General features: G+C 24.4%; 7 protein-coding genes across 7 annotated transcripts; 5 read left to right on the top strand and 2 right to left on the bottom strand.

The window, feature by feature from the left end:
- Positions 1-983: 983 nt before the first annotated feature.
- Positions 984-2,263, top strand: DICPUDRAFT_81141 (uncharacterized protein; the record flags this gene model as incomplete). The annotated part of the gene is made up of 3 exons (XM_003290358.1): positions 984-1,257; positions 1,328-1,541; positions 1,624-2,263. The coding sequence occupies 3 exons, from the start codon at positions 984-986 to the stop codon at positions 2,261-2,263; spliced, it is 1,128 nt and encodes a 375-aa protein (XP_003290406.1).
- Positions 2,264-2,896: 633 nt separating this feature from the next.
- Positions 2,897-10,668, top strand: DICPUDRAFT_154925 (uncharacterized protein; the record flags this gene model as incomplete). The annotated part of the gene is made up of 3 exons (XM_003290359.1): positions 2,897-3,539; positions 3,624-4,262; positions 4,340-10,668. The coding sequence occupies 3 exons, from the start codon at positions 2,897-2,899 to the stop codon at positions 10,666-10,668; spliced, it is 7,611 nt and encodes a 2,536-aa protein (XP_003290407.1).
- A 423-nt stretch (positions 10,669-11,091) lies between these two features.
- On the top strand, positions 11,092-13,039 carry DICPUDRAFT_88934 (uncharacterized protein; the record flags this gene model as incomplete). Its single annotated transcript, XM_003290360.1, has 4 exons — positions 11,092-11,343; positions 11,421-12,029; positions 12,100-12,504; positions 12,584-13,039. 4 exons carry the CDS (start codon positions 11,092-11,094, stop codon positions 13,037-13,039), a joined length of 1,722 nt encoding a protein of 573 aa, XP_003290408.1.
- A 28-nt stretch (positions 13,040-13,067) lies between these two features.
- On the bottom strand, positions 13,068-15,603 carry DICPUDRAFT_49171 (uncharacterized protein). Its single transcript, XM_003290372.1, has 2 exons — positions 13,345-15,603; positions 13,068-13,264 (listed from the first exon to the last, which is right to left on the bottom strand). The coding sequence occupies exons 1-2, from the start codon at positions 15,405-15,407 to the stop codon at positions 13,168-13,170; spliced, it is 2,160 nt and encodes a 719-aa protein (XP_003290420.1). The 5' UTR covers positions 15,408-15,603; the 3' UTR covers positions 13,068-13,167.
- A 771-nt stretch (positions 15,604-16,374) lies between these two features.
- DICPUDRAFT_56680 (uncharacterized protein) lies at positions 16,375-18,995 on the top strand. Its single transcript, XM_003290361.1, has 3 exons — positions 16,375-17,400; positions 17,462-17,674; positions 17,882-18,995. Exons 1-3 carry the CDS (start codon positions 17,019-17,021, stop codon positions 18,805-18,807), a joined length of 1,521 nt encoding a protein of 506 aa, XP_003290409.1. The 5' UTR covers positions 16,375-17,018; the 3' UTR covers positions 18,808-18,995.
- A 186-nt stretch (positions 18,996-19,181) lies between these two features.
- DICPUDRAFT_56684 (uncharacterized protein) lies at positions 19,182-19,742 on the top strand. The gene is made up of 3 exons (XM_003290362.1): positions 19,182-19,200; positions 19,345-19,448; positions 19,534-19,742. Exons 2-3 carry the CDS (start codon positions 19,347-19,349, stop codon positions 19,711-19,713), a joined length of 282 nt encoding a protein of 93 aa, XP_003290410.1. The 5' UTR covers positions 19,182-19,200; positions 19,345-19,346; the 3' UTR covers positions 19,714-19,742.
- Positions 19,743-20,056: 314 nt separating this feature from the next.
- On the bottom strand, positions 20,057-21,325 carry DICPUDRAFT_88938 (uncharacterized protein; the record flags this gene model as incomplete). The annotated part of the gene is made up of 2 exons (XM_003290373.1): positions 20,057-20,961; positions 21,010-21,325. 2 exons carry the CDS (start codon positions 21,323-21,325, stop codon positions 20,057-20,059), a joined length of 1,221 nt encoding a protein of 406 aa, XP_003290421.1.
- Between the last annotated feature and the right edge of the window lie 320 nt (positions 21,326-21,645).

The following is a 21,645-nucleotide window of genomic DNA, read 5'->3' on the forward strand; positions in this document are numbered from 1 at the left end:
TATTTAATTTAAAAAATAATCAAAATTTCTTTTCTATTTATATCAAAAAAAAACATATAAAAAATAAATTATAAAAAAATAAATTTTAATTATTCAAAGAAATTAAAAATAAAATAAACAAAATCCATTTGTTTATATGTAATATGTATACTTTTATTTGTCGCTTTAAAAATGATATCTTTTTCTGCAAAGATTTGTGATTCTTAAATTTTTATTTTAAATTTTATTTTACCCAATTAAAATCTACTTTAAATAATCGAATCATTTTCTACTATAAAAATAACTGGTGGTTTAAATTGGTCATTATTAAAAATTAGAGAATATCTTTGAACTTTCTATTGTTTTTTTTTAAATAAAATCAATTTCTTTTTTTTTTAAATTTGCATTTATTTAAATTTCAAAATAAATTTAATTTACTTTAAAAAAATAATAATGTAATTATAAATATTTATTTGAATAGATTTTTTTTTTTTTTTTTTTTTAAATTTGATAGTTTTTTTAAAATAATGATCATTGATGCTTTTCTTTTTAGAAATACCAATTAAAGATAATATCAATAAATTGATTATAATAACCAAATCATTCTTGCCCCAATCAAAAAAAAAAAAATTAAATAAAATAGTTTTTTTTTTTAAAAAATAGATATTTTTTTTTTTTTTTTGGTGATAAAATAAATTAAAATTAAACACTAATATTGCGTGAGTGTCTCCACTTTTTGAAAATCAAAAAAAAAATACTCAACTTTTTTCACATTTTTTAATTTTTTTATAAAAAACTCCTCTTCACATTTAAAAAAAAAAATTACAAAGGGGTCGAATTTAAGATATAATGGGAGATTAATAATGGAAATAAATACCAACCCATTTTTTGAATTGGTGTATATTTTTTTTTTTTTTTCCTCACAAAATTTTTTTTAACAATATCTTTTTTTTTTTTTTTTTATTATTATTTTTTCAATCTAAAAATTTTTTATAATAAATATAATGAAAACTATATTCATTTTATTTGTAATTTTTATTTCTTGTATCTACAAAAGCAGTGGTTTCGATGCCTTTGGTAGTATTGACGAAAGTCAAAAAAACTCGAAACCAATTTCAAGATTTTTCGATTACCAAATCAATTATAATGAAGAATCTTATACAATGGCATATACATATCAGAACCTAAATGAAAAATACAACTATGATGTGGTTACTGTAGGAAATTATGAGTTTACAACAAACTATCATCCATGGATTATTTTAAATTCAACAACAGGTAATTTTATAAAAAAAAAAAATTATTTTTTAATTTATAACTTTAAATATTAAAATTTTTTTTTTTTTAGTTTTATTAAAAAGTGAATATTTATTAGATTTTGCAACTTATTCTGATAAAGATGGTTTTAAAAGAATCTCAACTCCATTATTAAGTAAATTTAAATATGGTGAATATTTTTGTATAAATAAATATTACGATGATACTTTAGATATTTTTATTTTAGCATCTAGAGAAAAGGGAAATCAAGGTATATTCATATATAATTTATTAAATGATACAAGGTAAATTAAATTTTTATTGTTAACCCTAAATGAAAAAATGAAACACTAATTATTTGATTTTTTTTAAAAAAAAAATAAACAGTTATAGTTTTAAAGCTGGATTTTCAGCCGAATTTGACTCAATTGTTGATTTATATTATGATATAAATGAAAAAATGGTTTATTTTGTTAAAACCCTCCCAACACAAGTATTTACATTGAATGTTTTAACAAATGAAACCAAACTATATAATATTGATGCCAAACCTTTTGCCCATGGAAATAGCTTTATTTCAGCATATAAGAACTATATTGTACTCTATGAAGGTTTGATGACAACTAAACTTACATTATATAATATGGAAACCAATGTAGCCAGTGTAATTTTTGAAAAAGATTACAGTTATAGTAATGATTTGGTTACAGGTCTCAACTCACGTTATGTTTATCTTTATAACTCTACAGATAATGGTGATGGTATTTTATTTGATTTAATGACAAACAAAACTGAAGCCTTTACATACACTAAAAGAAACCGTAATTTAGAGGGCTACTCGACCAAAATTAATAAAAACATTTTAACAGCAATCAATCCACAATTAAGCTATGTTAAAATTCCATATGATTCCTCTTATTATGATCCAAACTACAATCCAGATATTTCATATTCAAATTCAATCTTTAATAATATCAATATAATTTTAATTGCTATATTATTCTCATCTTTTATTTTAATAATTTAAAAAAATAAAAATAAATAAATTCAATTTAAACTCATTATTATTTTTTTATTATTTTTAAATTTAAAACAATTTAAAAAAAAAAAGGTCATTTTTTATAAATATCGTCCAACACTCTATGATGTTTAAAAATTCAACTTATGGGTTACCAAAATAAAAAATAAAAAAAAAAAATTAAATTTTTTATTTTCACAAATTTTATTTTTTTTAATTTTTTTTCTATTTTTTAAATATTATATTTTTTACATATGCAGCAAAAATAAATATGAAAATGAAAGTGAAGATGAAACATAAAAAAAAAAACAATAAAAATATAATTATGTAACAATTTTATGAATAGAAGATAAGTTTTACATATATAGTAATAGGGTAATTGATGAGTAAAAATATTTTCCTCTGTGATTAATAAATCTTTAATGGGGGGAAAGAATGTAAATCGATCTTTGTAAATTAAAATTCTCGCGAGTACATAAATGATTCATAAAACATACTTAATAATTAATAATTAATAATTGATAATAATGATATTAACTTAACCTTGTAATTAATAATAATAAAAATGAATTGTTTTTTTTGCAATAAGGAAAATATAAAAAATATTTTTAATTTTCTTTATTTGTTATAGAAGTTATAAAAATGCATCAAAAAAATAATTTAGTAGAAGATAAGTGCAATGTTGCAGTTATTGGTATAGGTTTCAGAGCACCAAGTGGTAGTTTAACTAAATCAATTTCAAACTCAAATCAACTTTGGGATAGCTTGGTAAATGGTTTCGATGGTATTGTAGAAACATCTGAAAGGTGGTCTGACAACTATAGTATCGCGGGTGATATCGCTTGTAAATATGCTGGTCTTATTCCACTTGATGAATGGAAGTCTTTTGATCCAATTTTCTTTGGAATCAATCCAAGTGATGAACATGTCAATACAATCGATCCACAACAAAGATTACTGTTAAAGTGTACATGGGAAGCATTGGAAGATAGTGGTATTGATCCATTGACATTACGAGGCTCAAATACGAGTACGTTCATTGGTTCATCTACTGTGGACTATGATAATTCCAATAAATCTCCTTTTGAAACTCAAAATAATATTTTTGGAGCAACATCACATTCACAAGCAAATAGAGTATCATACTGCTTTGATTTTCGTGGTGAATCACTCACCATCGATACCGCATGTAGTTCATCATTAAATGCAATTAATCTTGGTTACAAATCTATCAAATACGGTCAATCTGATGTATCTATTGTAGGTGGTGTTAATCTAATACTTGGTATGTATAGAAGTTTAAATAAAAAGTTTTTATAAAGAACTGTAAAATTAAACTAATATTTATTTAATTTTTTTTTAATATTAGACCCAAATTTATCAAAATCATTTTCTCATTTATCAATGTTAAGTCCAACTGGTAAGTGTCACACATTCTCATCGGATGCAGATGGCTTTGTACGTTCTGAATGTGTCGGAGTTGTTGTATTGAAGAGTTTAGATCAAGCAATAAAAGATGGTAATAACATTTATTGTGTTATCAATGGGGCAAGTTCAAATGTAGATGGTAACTATGATAAATCAAACTTTTATTCACCATCGAAATCATCGCAATATGAAAATATTAAATCTGCAATCGAATCTACCAATGGTCAAATCAATGCATCGGATATTGACTATTTTGAATGTCACGGTACTGGTACATTAACTGGAGATCCAATAGAACTAGAAGGTATTTCAAGAGTCTTTAAAGATACAAACAAACAAGTTTTAATTGGTTCTATTAAATCAAATATCGGTCATTGTGAAGCATCATCAGGTATAATATCTTTAATCAAATGTTGTTTAATGTATAAAAAACAATCATTTGTTCAAAATATCAACTTTAAATCACCAAACCCAGCTATCAAATTCGATAAGTGGCGTCTAAAAGTTGTTACTGAACCAACACCATTTTACAATAATAACAAAAAAACAGTTATGGCAATTAATAACTTTGGTATAACTGGTAAATATTTTATTATTTTTAAAATATTAAAAAAAAAAAAAGTATACTAAAATTTTTTTATTTAAAAATAATTACAGGATCAAATTGTTGTATTATTTTATCGGAATATAATCAAGATACTGTTCAAAATGAAATTAATATTAACAAAAAGTATTTAATACCATTCTCATCAAACTCACAAACATCACTTGATAAATACATACAAATTATTATGGATCAATCAGACACTTTAAATTTTAATGAATTTGTAAATGATCAAACCCAATATAAATCAACATCACTCGTTTCGAGATCAGTTCTTATTGCAAGTAATTGGGAAGAATTTAAAGATTCAAAAAATGAAATCAAAACATCCAATACAAACACAATTTCAAACATTTCAATTAATAATATCACTCCATTTACTGTATTTGTATTTTGTGGTCAAGGATCACAATTTAATCAAATGGCATTTGGACTATATGAAAATGAGGCAATTTTCAAACAATGGGTTGATAAATTCGACAGTGAATTATACAAATATTATGGGTACTCTGTTTTAAAAAAACTAAGATCAATCAATGATAAAGATTTGAAATCAATACACGCTCATACAATTGCCCAACCATCAAATATTATGATTCAAGTATCATTATATGAACTATATAAACACTGGGGTATCAAAGCAGATATAATCGTTGGTCATTCTCTTGGTGAAATTTCAGCATCATATTGCTCTGGTATGATTGACTTTGAAACATTATGTTATTTAGTATACCATAGATCCATTGCTCAAAATAAAACAACTGGTACTGGTAGAATGTTATCTGTAAATATAAGTGCTGAAGAATATCTTTCAAACTATTCATCAAAATACCCAACAGTGAAAATTGCATGCTACAACTCACAATCTTCAATTGTAGTATCTGGTCAAGAACATTTAATTAATCAAATTGTAGATGATTTAAAATCAAAAAATATATTTTTTGTAATGCTAGGAACATTATCCTCACTCCATTCATCTAGCCAATTAGTTATTAAAGATGAAATATGTTCAATGAACATTTTATCAAAACAATCAACAACACCAACATTTTCAACAGTCACAACCAACCTATTTAACCACGAAACAACACCATTCAATTCAGAATATGTATTCGAAAATGTTTTACAACCAGTAAGATTCACTCAAACCATTTCAAACATATATAAATATATTGAGGAAAATGAACTTGGAAATGAAGTCACATTTATTGAAATTGCACCACATTCAACATTATTATTCCATTTAAATCAAATGAAATCAACACAATCACCATATTTTAAAAATGGAGAAAAAATTACTATTCATTCACCACTTCACAAAAAGAAAAATGATTACAATGAATTCTTAAACACAATTTCATCACTTTATGTAAACAACTCATATAATATAAATTTCAAATCACAGTTAAATCAACAAAACAACAACAATTATATTCATAAAGCATTAAACAAACTGCCATTATATCAATGGGATGATAAAATTTATTACAAACAAAATTCAACATATGAAAAGATTAAAAAAGAAGGACCTGCAATTCAACATCTTGGTTTTACAAATGATTTATCAATTAAACTTTATCAAACCTATATAGACACTAAAAAACAACCATTCCAATGGCTAAAAGGACATCAAGTTAAAGGTAAATACTACTTCCCAGGGTGTGGATACATCATTAATTTATTCAACATTTATCCAAATCAAGATATTACAATCAGCTCAATTGAATTTAAAACACCATTAGTTTTACAAGATGATACTAATCAATGTCTACAAACAATAGTAAATACACTTTCAAAAAATGAATACAATGTCAAATCACACTTCAAAGATACAACATCAAATCAATGGGTATTATGTTCAACTGGTAATTTTAGTTTATTCAAACATGGTAACGAAATAGACCGAATTAATATCGATGAAATAAGAAATAGTTGTAACTTTACCAAACTATCAAAATCAGAGCTTTATGAATCAATTAAAATCAAAACCGGATTAACATACAAAGGTTTATTCCAAGGTGTCAAAGATTGCTATGTAGGTGATAACTGTTCATTAACGATTGTATCATTAAATGAAATTCAAAATCAAAATGAATTTAATCATTTACTTAACAACGATACAATGAAATCATTCTTTAATGCTGCAATTCTTGATACATGTTTACACGGAATGATAAGTTTTATCAACCATCAGTGCCAAATTGTATTAGATAAAATTGAAGGATTAAAATATTACTCATCAAACATACCATCACCAACTGATCAACAACATTCTGAAATATATGTATATTCTGAAATGAAAACAAGGGTCAATTTATACTCATACTCGGGATCCATTAAAATAATGTTAAATGATGGTACATTATTAATTGAAATCACAAGTGTAATGTGTACATCACTTACACCAATCATTGATAATACCTTAATTTCACCACCACCATCCAATGAAATCTATCTACCAATTCAACAATCAAAAGACTCTACCATTAATAAACCACAATCATTCAAAAACATGTGCCAATTAGAAGAATTGGGGTTAGATGAAATTTATCAACAAATAGTATCAAATGAACATTTATTATCATTATTTTATTATCAAATTAATCAAAGACGTCCAACTATCAACAGAGAATCATTATCAACAATAGACTACAATCAATTCAAACAACTCTACCACAAATCTAACATAAATGAAAATTTATTTATCTTTATTTTCGATCTTTTAAAAAAATATAATAACCTAGGTATCAATAAACAATTAAATCAATTCCCTAATGGCAATAGTGATAAAAGTATTATAATGAAACTTTTAGAAAAAACAACCACAGTGATGGCAAAACTAATATTCCCATTAGAGGATGACGATCCAAACATTGACACCCCTCAAACATTATATGAACATGGATTATTAGATCAATTTTATCAAAGGTCAAATTTTGTAAGACCAGCAAATAATTTACTAAGTGAAATTGTTTCAGAATCAATCAAACCAATTATTAATGAACCAATTGTTTTCAGGATCATAGAATTTGGAGGTGGTGTGGGATCGTTATCAATTTTAATTTTAGATAAAATTAACAAACTTCTAAATGATCACCCTACATCAAATATTGATATAGAATTCACATGGAGCGATATTTCAGCATCATTTTTTTCAGACATTAAAGAAAAACTTTCAAACATTAAAGGTGTCAATATAATCTATCGTACTGTAGATTTAGACAAACCATTAAAAGAACAAGAATTAAAAGCATCTTATTACGATATGGTTGTAATGTCAAATGTATTACATGTGGTAAAACAACTTAAAATCATTTTAAATGAAATTCACAATATTTTAACACCAAATGGTCAAATTATTTTTGTTGAACCCCCATACAAATCATTATATCTAGACTCCATATTCGGTGTATTCTCACAATGGTGGCCATCATCAGAAGATATTGCCATCAGAAAAGATAGAAGCTGTATGAAACCAGAAAGCTGGTTCAAATTACTTAATGATTGCAACTATAAAGATACCACAATATCTGGAAATCCAAATGCAATAATTTTAATTCAAACAAGAAAACAAAACATAAATGAAATGGTATTATCAAATGTAGAAACAATGAAACAATTTACATTACATGATAATATAATATTATTTGGAAATAGTAGATATTGCACACAAATCAACGAATCGTTCAAATCAAATCAATTATTAAGTTCAAAAATGATTCAAATTGACAACTTTAATGAACTTAACAATTGGGCTGTAAAATCAATCGACTCCATTAGACAAAGTAAAACATTAATAATCTTTATGAAAGCAATTGATCCATTAGATATCAGTAATTATAAAGAAATAACACTTGAATACATTCAAATAAATCAAATGTTACTTCAATTTGAAATTGAAAGCTTTTTTAAACATGTTTTAATACTATTAAACTCAACATCAAACAACTACTTATCATCATCAATCAATGGAGCAGCGAAATATTTTGCAGAATTCCCACAATTAGATCTATATTCATTAGATTTCGATAATACATCAATACAAAATCAAAATATATTATCACTTACCGATATTCTAATAAATTCAACATCAAATATTCAAAGAGAATTTTCAATTAAAAACAACACAGTATATTATGAAAGATACAAAAAACAAACTAAAATTAAACAATCATTTATATCTAACTCATTTGAAAATAATAAAGATAATTTAATGATTCAGTTTGATCCTAATTTGGAATATAAATTAAAAACTAAAAAACAAGAATTAAAACCAAATGAAATTGAAGTTCAAATAAAAGGTACCGGTATCAACTATAAAGATTATTTAATGTATATTGGTCAAATAAAAAACTATTTTGATCTCAAATATGGCAAAAAAGAAGAAGTTGAAAATGGATTATATCAAATGCCAAATATTGGAAATGACTTTAGTGGTATTATTACTAGATGTGGTAGTGATGTAAAGAAATTTAAAATTGGTGATGAAGTGCTTGGGGCTGCTCGAAAAACCAATGGATCACATATTATAATGGACTATAACTATGTTCATTACAAGCCATCAAATATCTCATTTATACAAGCTGCATCCATTCCTACTATTTATGTTACCACATTACACAGTATATACAATATCGGAAATTTAAAAACAGATCAAACTATTTTAATTCACTCAGCAGCAGGTGGTGTTGGTCTATCAGCACTAGAGCTATTAAAGTGTAAACAACACAAAGGTTATATATTTTTAACAGTGGGCTCAAAAGATAAAGAAGAATACTTGATCAATAAATATGGCTCATTTATTACTGGTATCTATTCATCAAGAAATAAAAACTATGTTCATCAAATTAAAAACAAATTAAAACAATTACAATGTGACCTAGATCATCAAGGTGTAGATTTAATATTAAATACACTTTCATCTGAATATATGGATTCAAATTTCCAATGTTTAAATACTTGTGGTAGAATTGTCGACCTTTCAATTACACATTTAACTCCAAATGATTATATGACAAATAATCACTTTAAATACAACTATGGATATAATAATGTAGAGCTTGTTGAATTTTCAGGACCATTATATAAAAGTATATTAAAAAAAGTAGTTAAACTGTTTAACTCAAATAAATTAGAACTAATTCCAATCATTGAATTTTCAAATGGTCAGTTTAAAGATGCAATCGAATATATAAATCTAGGACAACATATTGGTAAAATCGTTGTTAATCATGATATAGATATGTTATCAAAAGTATTTAATGAACAAAAACAAAGTAACTCCATTATTATGAAAAGCAGCTATGATACATCAAGATTAGATATCGGTAAAAATATATTAGTTACAGGTCAAACAGGTATTATATTAGAAATTATGAAATGGCTAGTTAAATATTCAAACAAATCAATCGATAATATTATAATTTTATCAAAATCACCATTAAAATGGGAATTAGAACTTTTAATCAATCAAACTAAACATCAAAAAGATAACACAATTAATTTCCACTTTAATCAAATCGATATTGAAGATAGTAAAAAAGTTCACAATGTATTAAACAATCTAGAATCAAACTCAAACATTACAAATATCGATACTGTGATACACTTTGCATTTGTAAATGAGATTGGTGATATCCAAGATGTCGATTTGAATGGTTTAAATATTGCACATGGCGCAAAAACAATTGGTGCAATCAATTTACACAATGAATCAATTAAACGTTCATGGAAACTAAAACAATTTATTATGGCATCATCTGCTGCTTCAATTACTGGTTCACATAGACAATGCTGTTATGTCAGTGCCTGTAATACAATTGATTCGTTATCAAAATATAGAAAATCAATTGGACTACCATCACTATCAATAAATTTAGGTGCAATATCATCAACTGGATTTGTTTCAAGAAATGATGCAATCGAAACAATGTTTGAAAGTTTTTTTTTAAAACTAATTTCACCACAACTAATTTTAAGTTCACTAGACCTCTTCATTCAAGATAAAAACAATCATTCAAACTACTGTTTATCTGATTTTAATTATGAAAACATAGTATCTCTAAAATCAAACTCCAATCTTATTAAATTTGACTATCAAACAAATATTATTAAAATAATCAACAAATCAAATAATTCTAACAAAAATGAAAATATTAAATTTCAATTTTTAAATAAAATATCAGAACTACTTTCAATTGAAGAATCAAAAATCAACATGGAATTCCAATTAAGTCAGTATGGTCTCGATAGTTTAGTTATTGTTTTATTAAAGAATTGGGCGGATTGTCAGTTTGGTATAAATATAATTTCCATTCAACAATTACAAAACAATATAATATCCAAATCAATAGAGATTATCATCAAAGGTTATGGTAAATAATTTTAAAAATAATATTTAAATAAAATAAAGATGTTATTTTAATAATTATAATACATTTTAATTCAAATTTTGTTTTGTTTAATATATTTATATTTAGTCTAAGAGAAAATTGTAATCTTTAAGTAATAAATAGTTAAAAAGAGAAAAACCAATTAATATGCTTTTAATTAATCTATTGTTTACATTAATTGTATTGAATTAATTGTATTGAATTAATTTACGTCAGAGTTAATTAGAGATGACAGTAGCTCATCCATTGTTAATATAAAAATAAAAAAATAATAGTTTCATAAAAGCAAGAAAATATCAGTATTTTATTTTAAATTTTTTAATTTTTACACCAAATTTATTTTACTTTATTAAAATTTTTTTTTTTTTTTTTTTTTTTAATTTTTTATTTTTTAAAATTTTTTTCTGTATCATATGACACATTTAAATTTTATTCCTGTATATTCAATATTTAAAATACTATCAACTTCTTTAGGACCAAAAGGATTAGATAAAGTTATTGTTAATATTGAAGAAAGCACCCTATTTACACAAAATGAAAACTATAACCAAAATTTCGATATAAACGATTTAATTATAACAAATGACGGTGCTACAATTATGAAAAATTTGCCAATAAAGCATCCACTTGGTATAATATTAAAACAACTATCAAACTCGATTGATGTATGTATATAAAACTATAGATAATCATTAGTTTCTTTTCTTTTTTAATTTATTAATAATTTTTTTATATTATTTAGGTTCAAGTCGGTGATGGTACAACCTCTGGAGTGATTTTAGCATGTAAATTATTAGAAGAGTCTGAAAAGCTATTGATTAAAAACTATCATCCAAATCTAATTATTAAATCATATCAAATAGCCTATGATCAATGTAAAAAGATTTTAAATTTAAATTGCATAGAATTAAATATACCATCTATTTTTATTTATAACGAAAAAGAATTTAATAATGCTGAAAACAATGATATTAAAATACTAAAGCAAATCATATCAACATCACTATCATCCAAAATTTTAAGCAACTATATTGAACAATTTACAAAATTTTGTTTTCAAGCAGTTTCATATATACAGGATCCATCAAGCACATTAATATTTAATAACATTCAAAACAATATAAAATATAATAAAATATTAGGTAATAATATAGCATCAACTAAATTAATTAGAGGAATCATAATAAAACTAAGACTAGATAATATCAACATAATGGAATTAAACAATAGTTCTTTTAATAGCAACAACTCTGTAAATAATAATTTTAAAACCATGTTAATTAATTTCGATATTGGTTTTATTGATGAAAATACTTTAAAACTTATAAAATATAACAATTTAAATTTCAATGTAGGTATTAAAATTATTTTTATTTATTTAATTTTTCCCTTCAAATACTAATTTATTTTTTAATTTATAGAAAATTGAAATGATAGAAAATGAAAAAAAACAATTAGAAATTAAACAAGCAACAGATTTTATATCAAATTTAAAAAACCAAAATAAAGAAGACGAGCCAATTATAATATTTTCAAGTAAAAGAATATCATTGTCATGTTTAAAACTATTTAAAGATAATAACATTAAAATCATATATAATCTTAGTGATGAAGAAATTTTAAACATACAAAAAGTAACCTTTTCACCCATAGTTATTAACACCATAACCTCGACCATACACAGCTCATATTTTGGTACTTGTAAAATAAACCAGACAATAGAAAAACAATCCGAATTTTATTTAGAAATCTTGAATGACCAATCAAATGTATGTACATTTTTATTAAAAGCTCCATCTGTTTTCATTATAGAAGAAATTCAAAGGGTAAGATATTAAACTAAACAAATATATATTTATAACACTTTTTATTAATAATAACCATTACTTTTAAAACTATATTTAGTCATTAAACGATTCAATATCAATACTTTCATTAATAATCGAAAATAAAAAAATTATTAGCGGTGGTGGATCAAATGAACTACAACTATCAAGTGGTTTAGAGAAGTTTATAAAATCAAATGAATTTAATCAACTTGTAGTCGATGAAAGTAAACAGGATATTTTTAAAATTATGAACTGTATAAAATCATTTGCTAGAGCTTTACAAATCATACCAATTTTATTAATAAACAATGCTGGCTTTGACTCGTTGGTCCTGTTTGAACATTTAAAAATTATACACAAAGAACAAATATCAAAAGATTACAACTATACATCAATAAATTTGAATAGTGGTAAAATCTCAAATATGTTAGAACTTGGCGTCATCGAATCTTTAAAAGGTAAAGAAACAATTTTAAAAATGATCATTGATACTGTATCAATGATTATTAAAATTGATCAAATGATAAAATAAACTAATAAAAACCATTTATAATATAAATATTTTAAATAAACTAATAAATTAAATTAATATTTATTACAATTTTATTATTGCTACTATTGTTTTTGTTTTTGCTATTGCTGTTATTATTGCAATTATTTTTATTTTATATATTCTATTGAATCGAGTAAGTTACCATCTGGATCATAAGCCTCTAATTTAATTTTCTTTTCATTTATTGTTGTAAACCAAAGATGACTAAATAAATTAATAAATAAATAAATTAGTTTTTTTTTATATAAAAATTTAAATATATGCTATAAATAAATATTTCTTACTTGCAAAAAGATCTTTTATGTAAATACCATGGTAAATATTCTGTAGCAGGTTTTTCATTAATGTATGAAATACCCCATGAACCGTCACCAACATATGTTGTGCCTGTAATATTTCCTGTGCTGTTGACTAATTGATTATTATAAAGTGGCTTTGTACGTTTAAATAAATGCTCATGATTTTCATATGCAAATGGAACTTGGTAACGGTCAAATATTGGCACTATAGTTTGTTGAGCCAATTTTGGAATTGTAGCACCTAGGTGACCCCACGATTCATAAATAGGATGATGATATACAACAAGCTTGTTTGTATTGGCATATTTATCGCTTGACCACTGGCTATCTAACCATTGTGTTTGTTGATCCCAAGGTGTAACAACGCAACTGTCCAGTGATGTCATACTAGTATTGAATGGTAATTTGTGAATGTGGTATGACAATCTATCGGTTATGGCCTTCTTTGAATCCCCAATATTAAATAAAAAGTATTTGAAATAAAATGGAATTTGTTTGTGAGTTTGAAAGAATGCACCACCCTCATGGTTACCTATTGACATTAATAAAGGTGTTAATCTTGTAACCTTTTCATTTTTCTCGCCATCACTTGAATCACCCTCTTCTTTATATGAAAAATATTTTGTAAAAAATTTAATTTTTTCATCCCATCTTCTATAACAAGAGCCTATACCATCTTCATATGCTATATCACCACCAACAATTAAGAGATCCGGTTTGAATTTATGTCCTTGCTTTGCCAAATCTTTTGCATCACCATTTATAGATACGTCACCACCAACTACAAATCTAAAGTCCTTTGGACTGCCAGTGCCACTAGAATTACTATGATTTGAAAAAGTTCTAAAACTATAGTTTTCTGATTCAATTGGGCCATCTTTCGTTTCCACAGTAAAGTTAAATTTATAATTTGTGTATTCAAAGAGATAATTAAACTCTACATAACTAATATAACGGGGTTCATCTTTTATGACATCGGACATTGATATAAAATAACTGGACTCCCATTCGATTGGTATTTTTGATGATCCAGAATCCATGTTATATAAGGCCACTCTTGTTTTACTTGGTTTATTTCTGGTGTGAATTTGTAAAATCATTGAACTTGAAGGATCCTCTGTTAAAGTTAAGTAGGCAAAACAAACATCCATATCTTTGCAATATGACTCTTGAAATCTTCTCGAGAACCTAGTAGAAACTGCCATTGGATGTGAGCAAATGCAAACACCTTCAAACGCTAAAGGTATAAATATTGCCAAAAACAATGCTAAACCGATTAAAGACAATGATAGCTTTGGTGTGTATTGAATTGTTGATGTTGTATCCTTTATAAAATAGATGACTCTAGTTTTAAATTTATCTTTAATTGATAATTTTGGATCAATTTGGTTCTTATAAAAAAAATAACCATTTTCATTTTTTGGACTATTTAAAATCTGATCACTGGCTGTATATTCTAAATCTATATTTTTATCTTCTTCATTTTCGTTATTATCTATACCATTACTGTTGCCGTTATTATTCTCTATATTTAATGATTCTAATAAGATTTCTTTTTTTGATCTATTATTATCAACATTTGTACCAACACCACTATTTGGACCACCCATTTCAATTCCTATAGGGCTGCTAAATCCATTTGGGCTTGTAACAAAATAATTTTTATTTTTATTATTTCTTACCTTGAATATTCTCTTCTTTCTTTCGACTTCAAACTGTGTAATTAATTGATATATGGTGAAAAAAACCAATAACATTATTGATAATATTATTGTAAAACCAACTGGTAAATAATTCCAACTTGAAAACGCCGATAATGTGAATACAAGACCAACCATTGATAATATTAACAATACCAATTGAATTTTAAATGATAAAGTACCTCCATTTGAATCAATACCCAGCCTTGCTTTTTTATTTGTATTATAACCTCTAATATAATCTTTATCTTCAAAAAACAAAAACCTTATAAATAACAATAATATTGCTCCCATGAATGGTACTATTGAAAATATTAAAAAATAACTAACTTTATATGGTATTTCCATTATTATTTTCTATATTTATGATGCTGCTGATGATGGAGTTGATGATGCTGCTGATGTTGATTTTCCTTATTGTGTAATATTTTATAATTTATATTATTGTGTGTAGTTTATTTTATTATCATTAATTAATTATTTGTGATATTAATGGTGATACCGAATTTGTTTATGCGCTATATATGGAAAATAATACAATATGTTATAACATTTATAATAGCAATATAAATATTTATTTGTGTATCTATTAATATGTACAAAAATATGAGAATTGTGTTAAATTAAAAAATAATTAAAAAAAAAAAATAAAAAAAATGAAAAAAAAATAATTTGAAAAAATAAAAAAAAATTAAAAAAATATAAGTGATAAATATAAAAAAAAATCCTATTTCTTTTAATTTATATATTCATTTCCATAAATTAAATTAAAAAAGGTTATATGATTAAATTGGATAAACAATTAAAATATGAAATCATAGAAATTTAACACCCAAATTAATCATCCCATAAAAAAAGTCATTCCATTAAATTTGAAATATATCGCCACAAATTTTTTTTATTTAATTAAATAAAATACTCATCAAATAATGAACATATTTATGAATATATTTACATCTTTTTTTTTGTTAATTACTTTTTGAATTTATTTAATAAAACAACTTTTTTTCATATTAAAAAAAAATAATAAAAATTATAAAGTGGGGGTAAATTGAAGTGTGTTTGTGTGTTTATTTTTTGGATGTTTATATATATATAAGTTTAGTGTGTGTTTTGGAAATTTCTTTGTTTAATAAATTAAGTTGAATTATTTTTTTATTATGGTAGTGTTGTTGTTGTTGTTGGTTAAAAATATATATATTATTATTATTTTATTTTTTTTATTTTTATTTTTTTTTCAATTAATTAATTTATCTCTTTTTTTTTTTTTTTCATTTCATTTTATTTTTTATTTTTCAAAACTTAATAAATTTTTCATTAAATAAAAAATTTAAATATATATTTAAATAGTTTATATAATTTGTATAATTACAATTTCTAAAATAAATAAAAACAGATAATCATTATTTTTTTTTATAGTTGGTTTTAAAAAAAAAATTTAAAAAAATTTAAAAAATAAAATTAAAAAAAAAAAAACTTTTTTTTAAATTTTTTAAGTTAATTTTTCTTTTTTTTTTTTTCTGTTATTTAAATTTTTATGTGTGTATTTGTAAAATAGAATATTTTAGATTTGGCTTTACTTTCGCATATATATAATTAAATTAACTCAATAGACACTAACACACCCAAACAATAAAAATTTAAAAATAAAAAAAATAAAAAACCAACACCTCAATAATAATCACACTGTTAAAAAAAATTCAAGAAATCATAGAAAATAAAAAAAAAAAAAATTATACAATTGTTATTGAAAATAACATTAGTAATTTGTGGGGTAGAGGGGGTGTTAAATAAAACAAAAAAAAACAACTGTAAAACACCTCTCAACAGAAAAAAAGAAAATAGTAAATTTTATTAAACAAAAAAAAAAAAAAAAAATTTATAAACAAATAATAATATATAAATAAATTAAATAAATAAATAAACTGTAAAATAAATAATAATATATAAATTGTATAAATGGAAAATATAGCAATTACAAAAGTTGATGAAGATATTACACCAAGCAGTTCAGTAAATAGTAATTATAATCAACCAGTTTCATTAACACCATACATATCATCACCTGCATCATCGTCACCATCAATTCCACCACAAAAGAAAAAAACAATTGAAGATTTTATAATTGGCAAAGTTTTAGGAGAAGGTTCGTATGGCGCAGTAGTATTGGGTACTGAAAGGGAAACCTGTGTACAATATGCAATTAAAATTTTAGAAAAAAAACATATTATCAAAGAGAATAAAATTAAATATGTTCAAATCGAAAAAGAAATATTTTGTAAATCAAACCACCCAAATATTGTAAAATTATTTTTTACATTTAGATCGGAAACCTGTTTATGTATGTAAATTTTTTTATTAATAGATTAAATTAGCATTGATATTAATGATTTTTTTAATAGACTATGTATTAGAGTTATGTCCTCAAGGTGATTTATTACATCAAATTAAAAAAGTAGGATCATTTGATTACAAATCAACACAATATTATATAGCAGAAATTATTAGCGCATTAGAACATTTGCATGGTCTTGGTATTGTCCATAGAGATTTAAAACCAGAAAATATTTTATTATCAGGCGATATGCATATTAAAATTACAGATTTTGGTACTGGTAAAATATTACCAAATAGTAATGGCCACGTACCCGTTTTACCACAAAACTCATCTGGTAATCTTGCAATGAGTCTTAATGGTTCATTAGATTTAAGCCAACAGCAACAAAGAACCAATAGTGTAGATAGTACAAGTACAACAGATTCAGCTTTGTCACCAACCATAAACTCACAACCACCATCACAACCACAACCATCGGCATCAGCATCACAACCATCACACCCAACACAACCAACTAGAGCCAATTCATTTGTTGGTACTGCAGAATATGTTTCACCGGAATTAATAAGCAATAAGGAAACATCAACTGATTCAGATTTATGGGCATTGGGTTGTATTATATATCAACTAGCTACTGGTAAACTACCTTTCCGTGGTAAAACAGAGTTTTTAACATTCCAAAAAGTATCCAATAGAGATTTGGTTTACCCATTAAATATGAACCCAACTATTAAAGATTTAGTTGAAAAACTATTAGTGGTCAAACCATCAGACCGTTTGGGTTCTAAAACTGCACCTGGAGGATTCGATAATTTAAAAAATCATCCATTTTTTGAAGGCATAGACTGGAATAATCTTTCGAATACCCAGCCACCATTAATCAAAGCACCAACCGAAAAAATAATATTTGAAGATGATTTACAACAACAACTATCATCATCAACAATCTCACCAACACTCGAATGTATAACACCAAGAAACTTTATTAGCAACGACTTATCATCACCATTATCATCCTCACAATCACAAATTCAAACATTAACAACTATCAATACTGTAAATAGCGGAAATAGTAGTAATAGTTTAGTTGATCAACAAAAAAAATGGTCAAATTTAATAAACAAAGATGAAACTATTGTATGTCAAGGTTTAGTTTGGAAACGTAAAGGCTTTTCAATTAAAAAGAGACAATTGATTTTAACAGATACTCCAAGACTTATTTATATTGACCCAAAAAAAATGGAAGTTAAAGGCGAAATCCCTTGGTCAAATCAAATTAAACCCAAATTAAAATCAAATAATAATTTTGTTATTCAAACACCAAAAAGAAAATATCTTTTAGAAGACGTTGATCATAATCCACAAAAATGGGTTGATGCAATTAAAAATGTATTACTACAAAATAAATAAATAAATAAATAAACAAATCATAAAAAAATAAATCATGGAAAAAAAAACATCATAACACAAAAAAAAAAAAATATATTAAAACACATATAAAAAAAAAAAAAAACTAATTTATTGTTTATTTTTTTTTTTTATTTATTTAATAATTTTTTTTTAGATAAATAAATTAATATAATTTTTTTTATTCAATTAACATTCATATTAAATTTTTTTTTTTTTTTTTGGCACGAGTATCGTTTAAATTTTGCTTGCTATCAGAAACATGCGCCTCCATATTAAAAAAAATTATGTGACAAAAATTCGGTTTTGAAAAAAAAAAAATTTTTAAAAAAATTAAAAAAATTAAAATTTTTTTTTTTTTTTCTGCTACAGTATATTTGATTTTTAGAAGAAAAGGTACTATCTCCATCTATATATATCTCTATCAAAATTATCTATATCTTTCTCTATCTTTCATCCAACATCATTAATCTTTAACCCTTACCATTAATCCATGGATTAATAAGACGATAACTAATATGAATTGAATATATATAATAGAAATGGCCAAGTCAAAGAATCACTCAACCCATCACAAAAACAGAAAAGACCACAGAAATGGTATCAAAAAGCCAGTCGTCCACAAGAAAACTGGTTTCAAAGGTGTAAGTTTGGATTAGATAAAGAGGAAAAAAAAAAAAAAACACACACAACAAAAACAGATATTAATATATAATATGTATACTATAGGTTGAATTAAGTTTCGCCAGAAATCAAAGATATGCCCGTATCGGTACTGAAGTTAAAAGATACGTTCGTGGTGATTTACAAGAACAAAAACCACACAGAAACCCAAGACAACCATTAAAGGCCATCGTCGCTGCTGCTAAATCCAAATTAGCTGCCAAAAAAGCCACCGCCAAAAAATAAATAAATAATAATATTAATTTATAGGTTTTAAAAAAATCACATTAGCATTTTTAGCATCACATTATTTTTGTTTAGAATAGAAACAAAAGAGGAACAGGTTTTTTATATTCAAGTTCAAATTACTGTTTTCTCTAGTTTTATTTACTTTGTTGTTTTATTGTTATTGTGTGTGTGTCGTTATGTTTTCGTTTTATGCATTTATTTTATTTGATTCAAAAAATAAAATTGTGTATATAAATAAAACTGTAAATATAAACAAAATTTAGTTTTATATATATATTTTTATAAATAAATATTTCATATATTTTTTATTCATTTATTTGTTTATTTTTTATTTATTTATTTAACATTCTCTTTTGGAAGGATTTTTACTTGTTAATCTTTTGGCAGAGATAGTTGAAAGATATGATAGAATTGTACCAGAGAAACCTATGAATACTAAAATATTAGCAGTTGTAAAAATTGAATAGTTTTCAATGATTAAATTTGACATTGCATAGACCCAAAGAATGATAACGCCAACAAATTCTTTAGCACTGATACGTTGATTAATGTTTTCAGGAGCCATGAGATTATTGATGAATTTTGTTGATTTATGGTAAACTAAATTTCTAGTAGAGACTTGACTTTCTTGAATTGGTTCAGAGAGTATGGCATCTAATTCAGATTCAGTAAGTTTGGTATAGTCGATATTATCTATTTTAATTTCTTCTTCAATTAATTGGCCATTTTCTTCAATTAAAACTTTTTCTACTGTTTCAACTGATTCTTCTACTTGATAAATTGGTTCTTCATCTTGTGCAGTAGTGGTACTACCAGTGTTATTGTAATGATTATCGGTATCAAATTCAATGCTGTCATCTAAATTTTTTGATTTTTGATTTGAGTTAGATTTGCTTGTTGTTGATGATTTAATGATATTATTGTTATTTTTAATTATAATGGTTGAATCTAATTTTGAAGCTAAATTCCAAAAATACTCTAAAAGCTTAATTGTACCAAAACCAATAATATTTGAACCAAAGATATAGGAAAGTACTAAAAATACTCTAGTTTGTTGATTGAGGAGATCAGTAATTGAAAATGCTACCATAAGAATTAAAGTAAGAACCCAATCGATAATAATTGTTTTGAGTAACCAAAATTTATCAGCTAAATAAATGTTGAATCCAAGGAATGAAAAAAATAAAATGAGTAAACATTGGACACCGACAATCTCTTTGGTAAAGTTTTCTCCGGCAAATGGAACTACATTATTAAAGAATCCAACAACAAGTTCGCTTGATACTTTTCCACTGAGTAAATTTGAAATAATCTCTTTGAATTGTTCGTAGTATTCAGCTGGAAGATGTTGAATAAATTGTTGGATTGATTCCACTACAAAGAAGCTTAATAAAATATTGGATAATACTTTGAATGTGCCAATGGACCATGCAATTGAAAACAATATAATACCTGCAAACCATTTATAAAATTCGTTTTTCTTTCTTTCAGTTCTTTCGTCTTGAGATTCATTATCCTTTTTACCTATAACTTCGAGATAAATTATAATTGCAAATGTGAATAATACAACTTGAAATAGTTTCAATAAAATTGATTTGGTTGTTGCCATTGTTTTTTGATTTTCTTTTTTCTTTTTTTTTTTTTTTTTTTTTTTTTTGATTTCATTACAAATCAAAAAATTATAAAAAATTTAAATTATTGAAAAAATAAAATAAATTTATTTTGTGTATCATAGAAAGAAATAAAAAAATGTCAAATATTTATATGGATATTATTAAAGCCCAAGTAAGATAGATAATATATATTTTTTTTATATTTTTTTTCTTTTCCATTTATTAATATTTTTTTTTATTATAATAATTAATTGATTTTAGCAAAGACAAGGTATTTTTTTTATTTATATATTTTTAAAAAAAAATAATAAAAAAA

Source organism: Dictyostelium purpureum (genome assembly GCF_000190715.1).
Source record: "Dictyostelium purpureum unplaced genomic scaffold DICPUscaffold_221, whole genome shotgun sequence".
In the NCBI taxonomy this organism is placed as follows: domain Eukaryota; phylum Evosea; class Eumycetozoa; order Dictyosteliales; family Dictyosteliaceae; genus Dictyostelium; species Dictyostelium purpureum.

What these genes read in the sequence shown, in the direction of transcription:
- DICPUDRAFT_56684 (XM_003290362.1), top strand. Translation starts at nt 19,347, where the DNA reads ATGGCCAAGTCAAAGAATCACTCAACCCATCACAAAAACAGAAAAGAC. An exon ending in AGAAAACTGGTTTCAAAGGT is followed by an intron (nt 19,449 to 19,533) that starts GTAAGTTTGGAT and finishes TGTATACTATAG; the next exon opens with GTTGAATTAAGTTTCGCCAG.
- DICPUDRAFT_49171 (XM_003290372.1), bottom strand. Translation starts at nt 15,407, where the DNA reads ATGGAAATACCATATAAAGTTAGTTATTTTTTAATATTTTCAATAGTA. An exon ending in CATAAAAGATCTTTTTGCAA is followed by an intron (nt 13,265 to 13,344) that starts GTAAGAAATATT and finishes TAATTTATTTAG; the next exon opens with TCATCTTTGGTTTACAACAA.
- DICPUDRAFT_56680 (XM_003290361.1), top strand. Translation starts at nt 17,019, where the DNA reads ATGGAAAATATAGCAATTACAAAAGTTGATGAAGATATTACACCAAGC. An exon ending in TAGATCGGAAACCTGTTTAT is followed by an intron (nt 17,401 to 17,461) that starts GTATGTAAATTT and finishes TTTTTTTAATAG; the next exon opens with ACTATGTATTAGAGTTATGT. An exon ending in AATTACAGATTTTGGTACTG is followed by an intron (nt 17,675 to 17,881) that starts GTAAAATATTAC and finishes CATCGGCATCAG; the next exon opens with CATCACAACCATCACACCCA.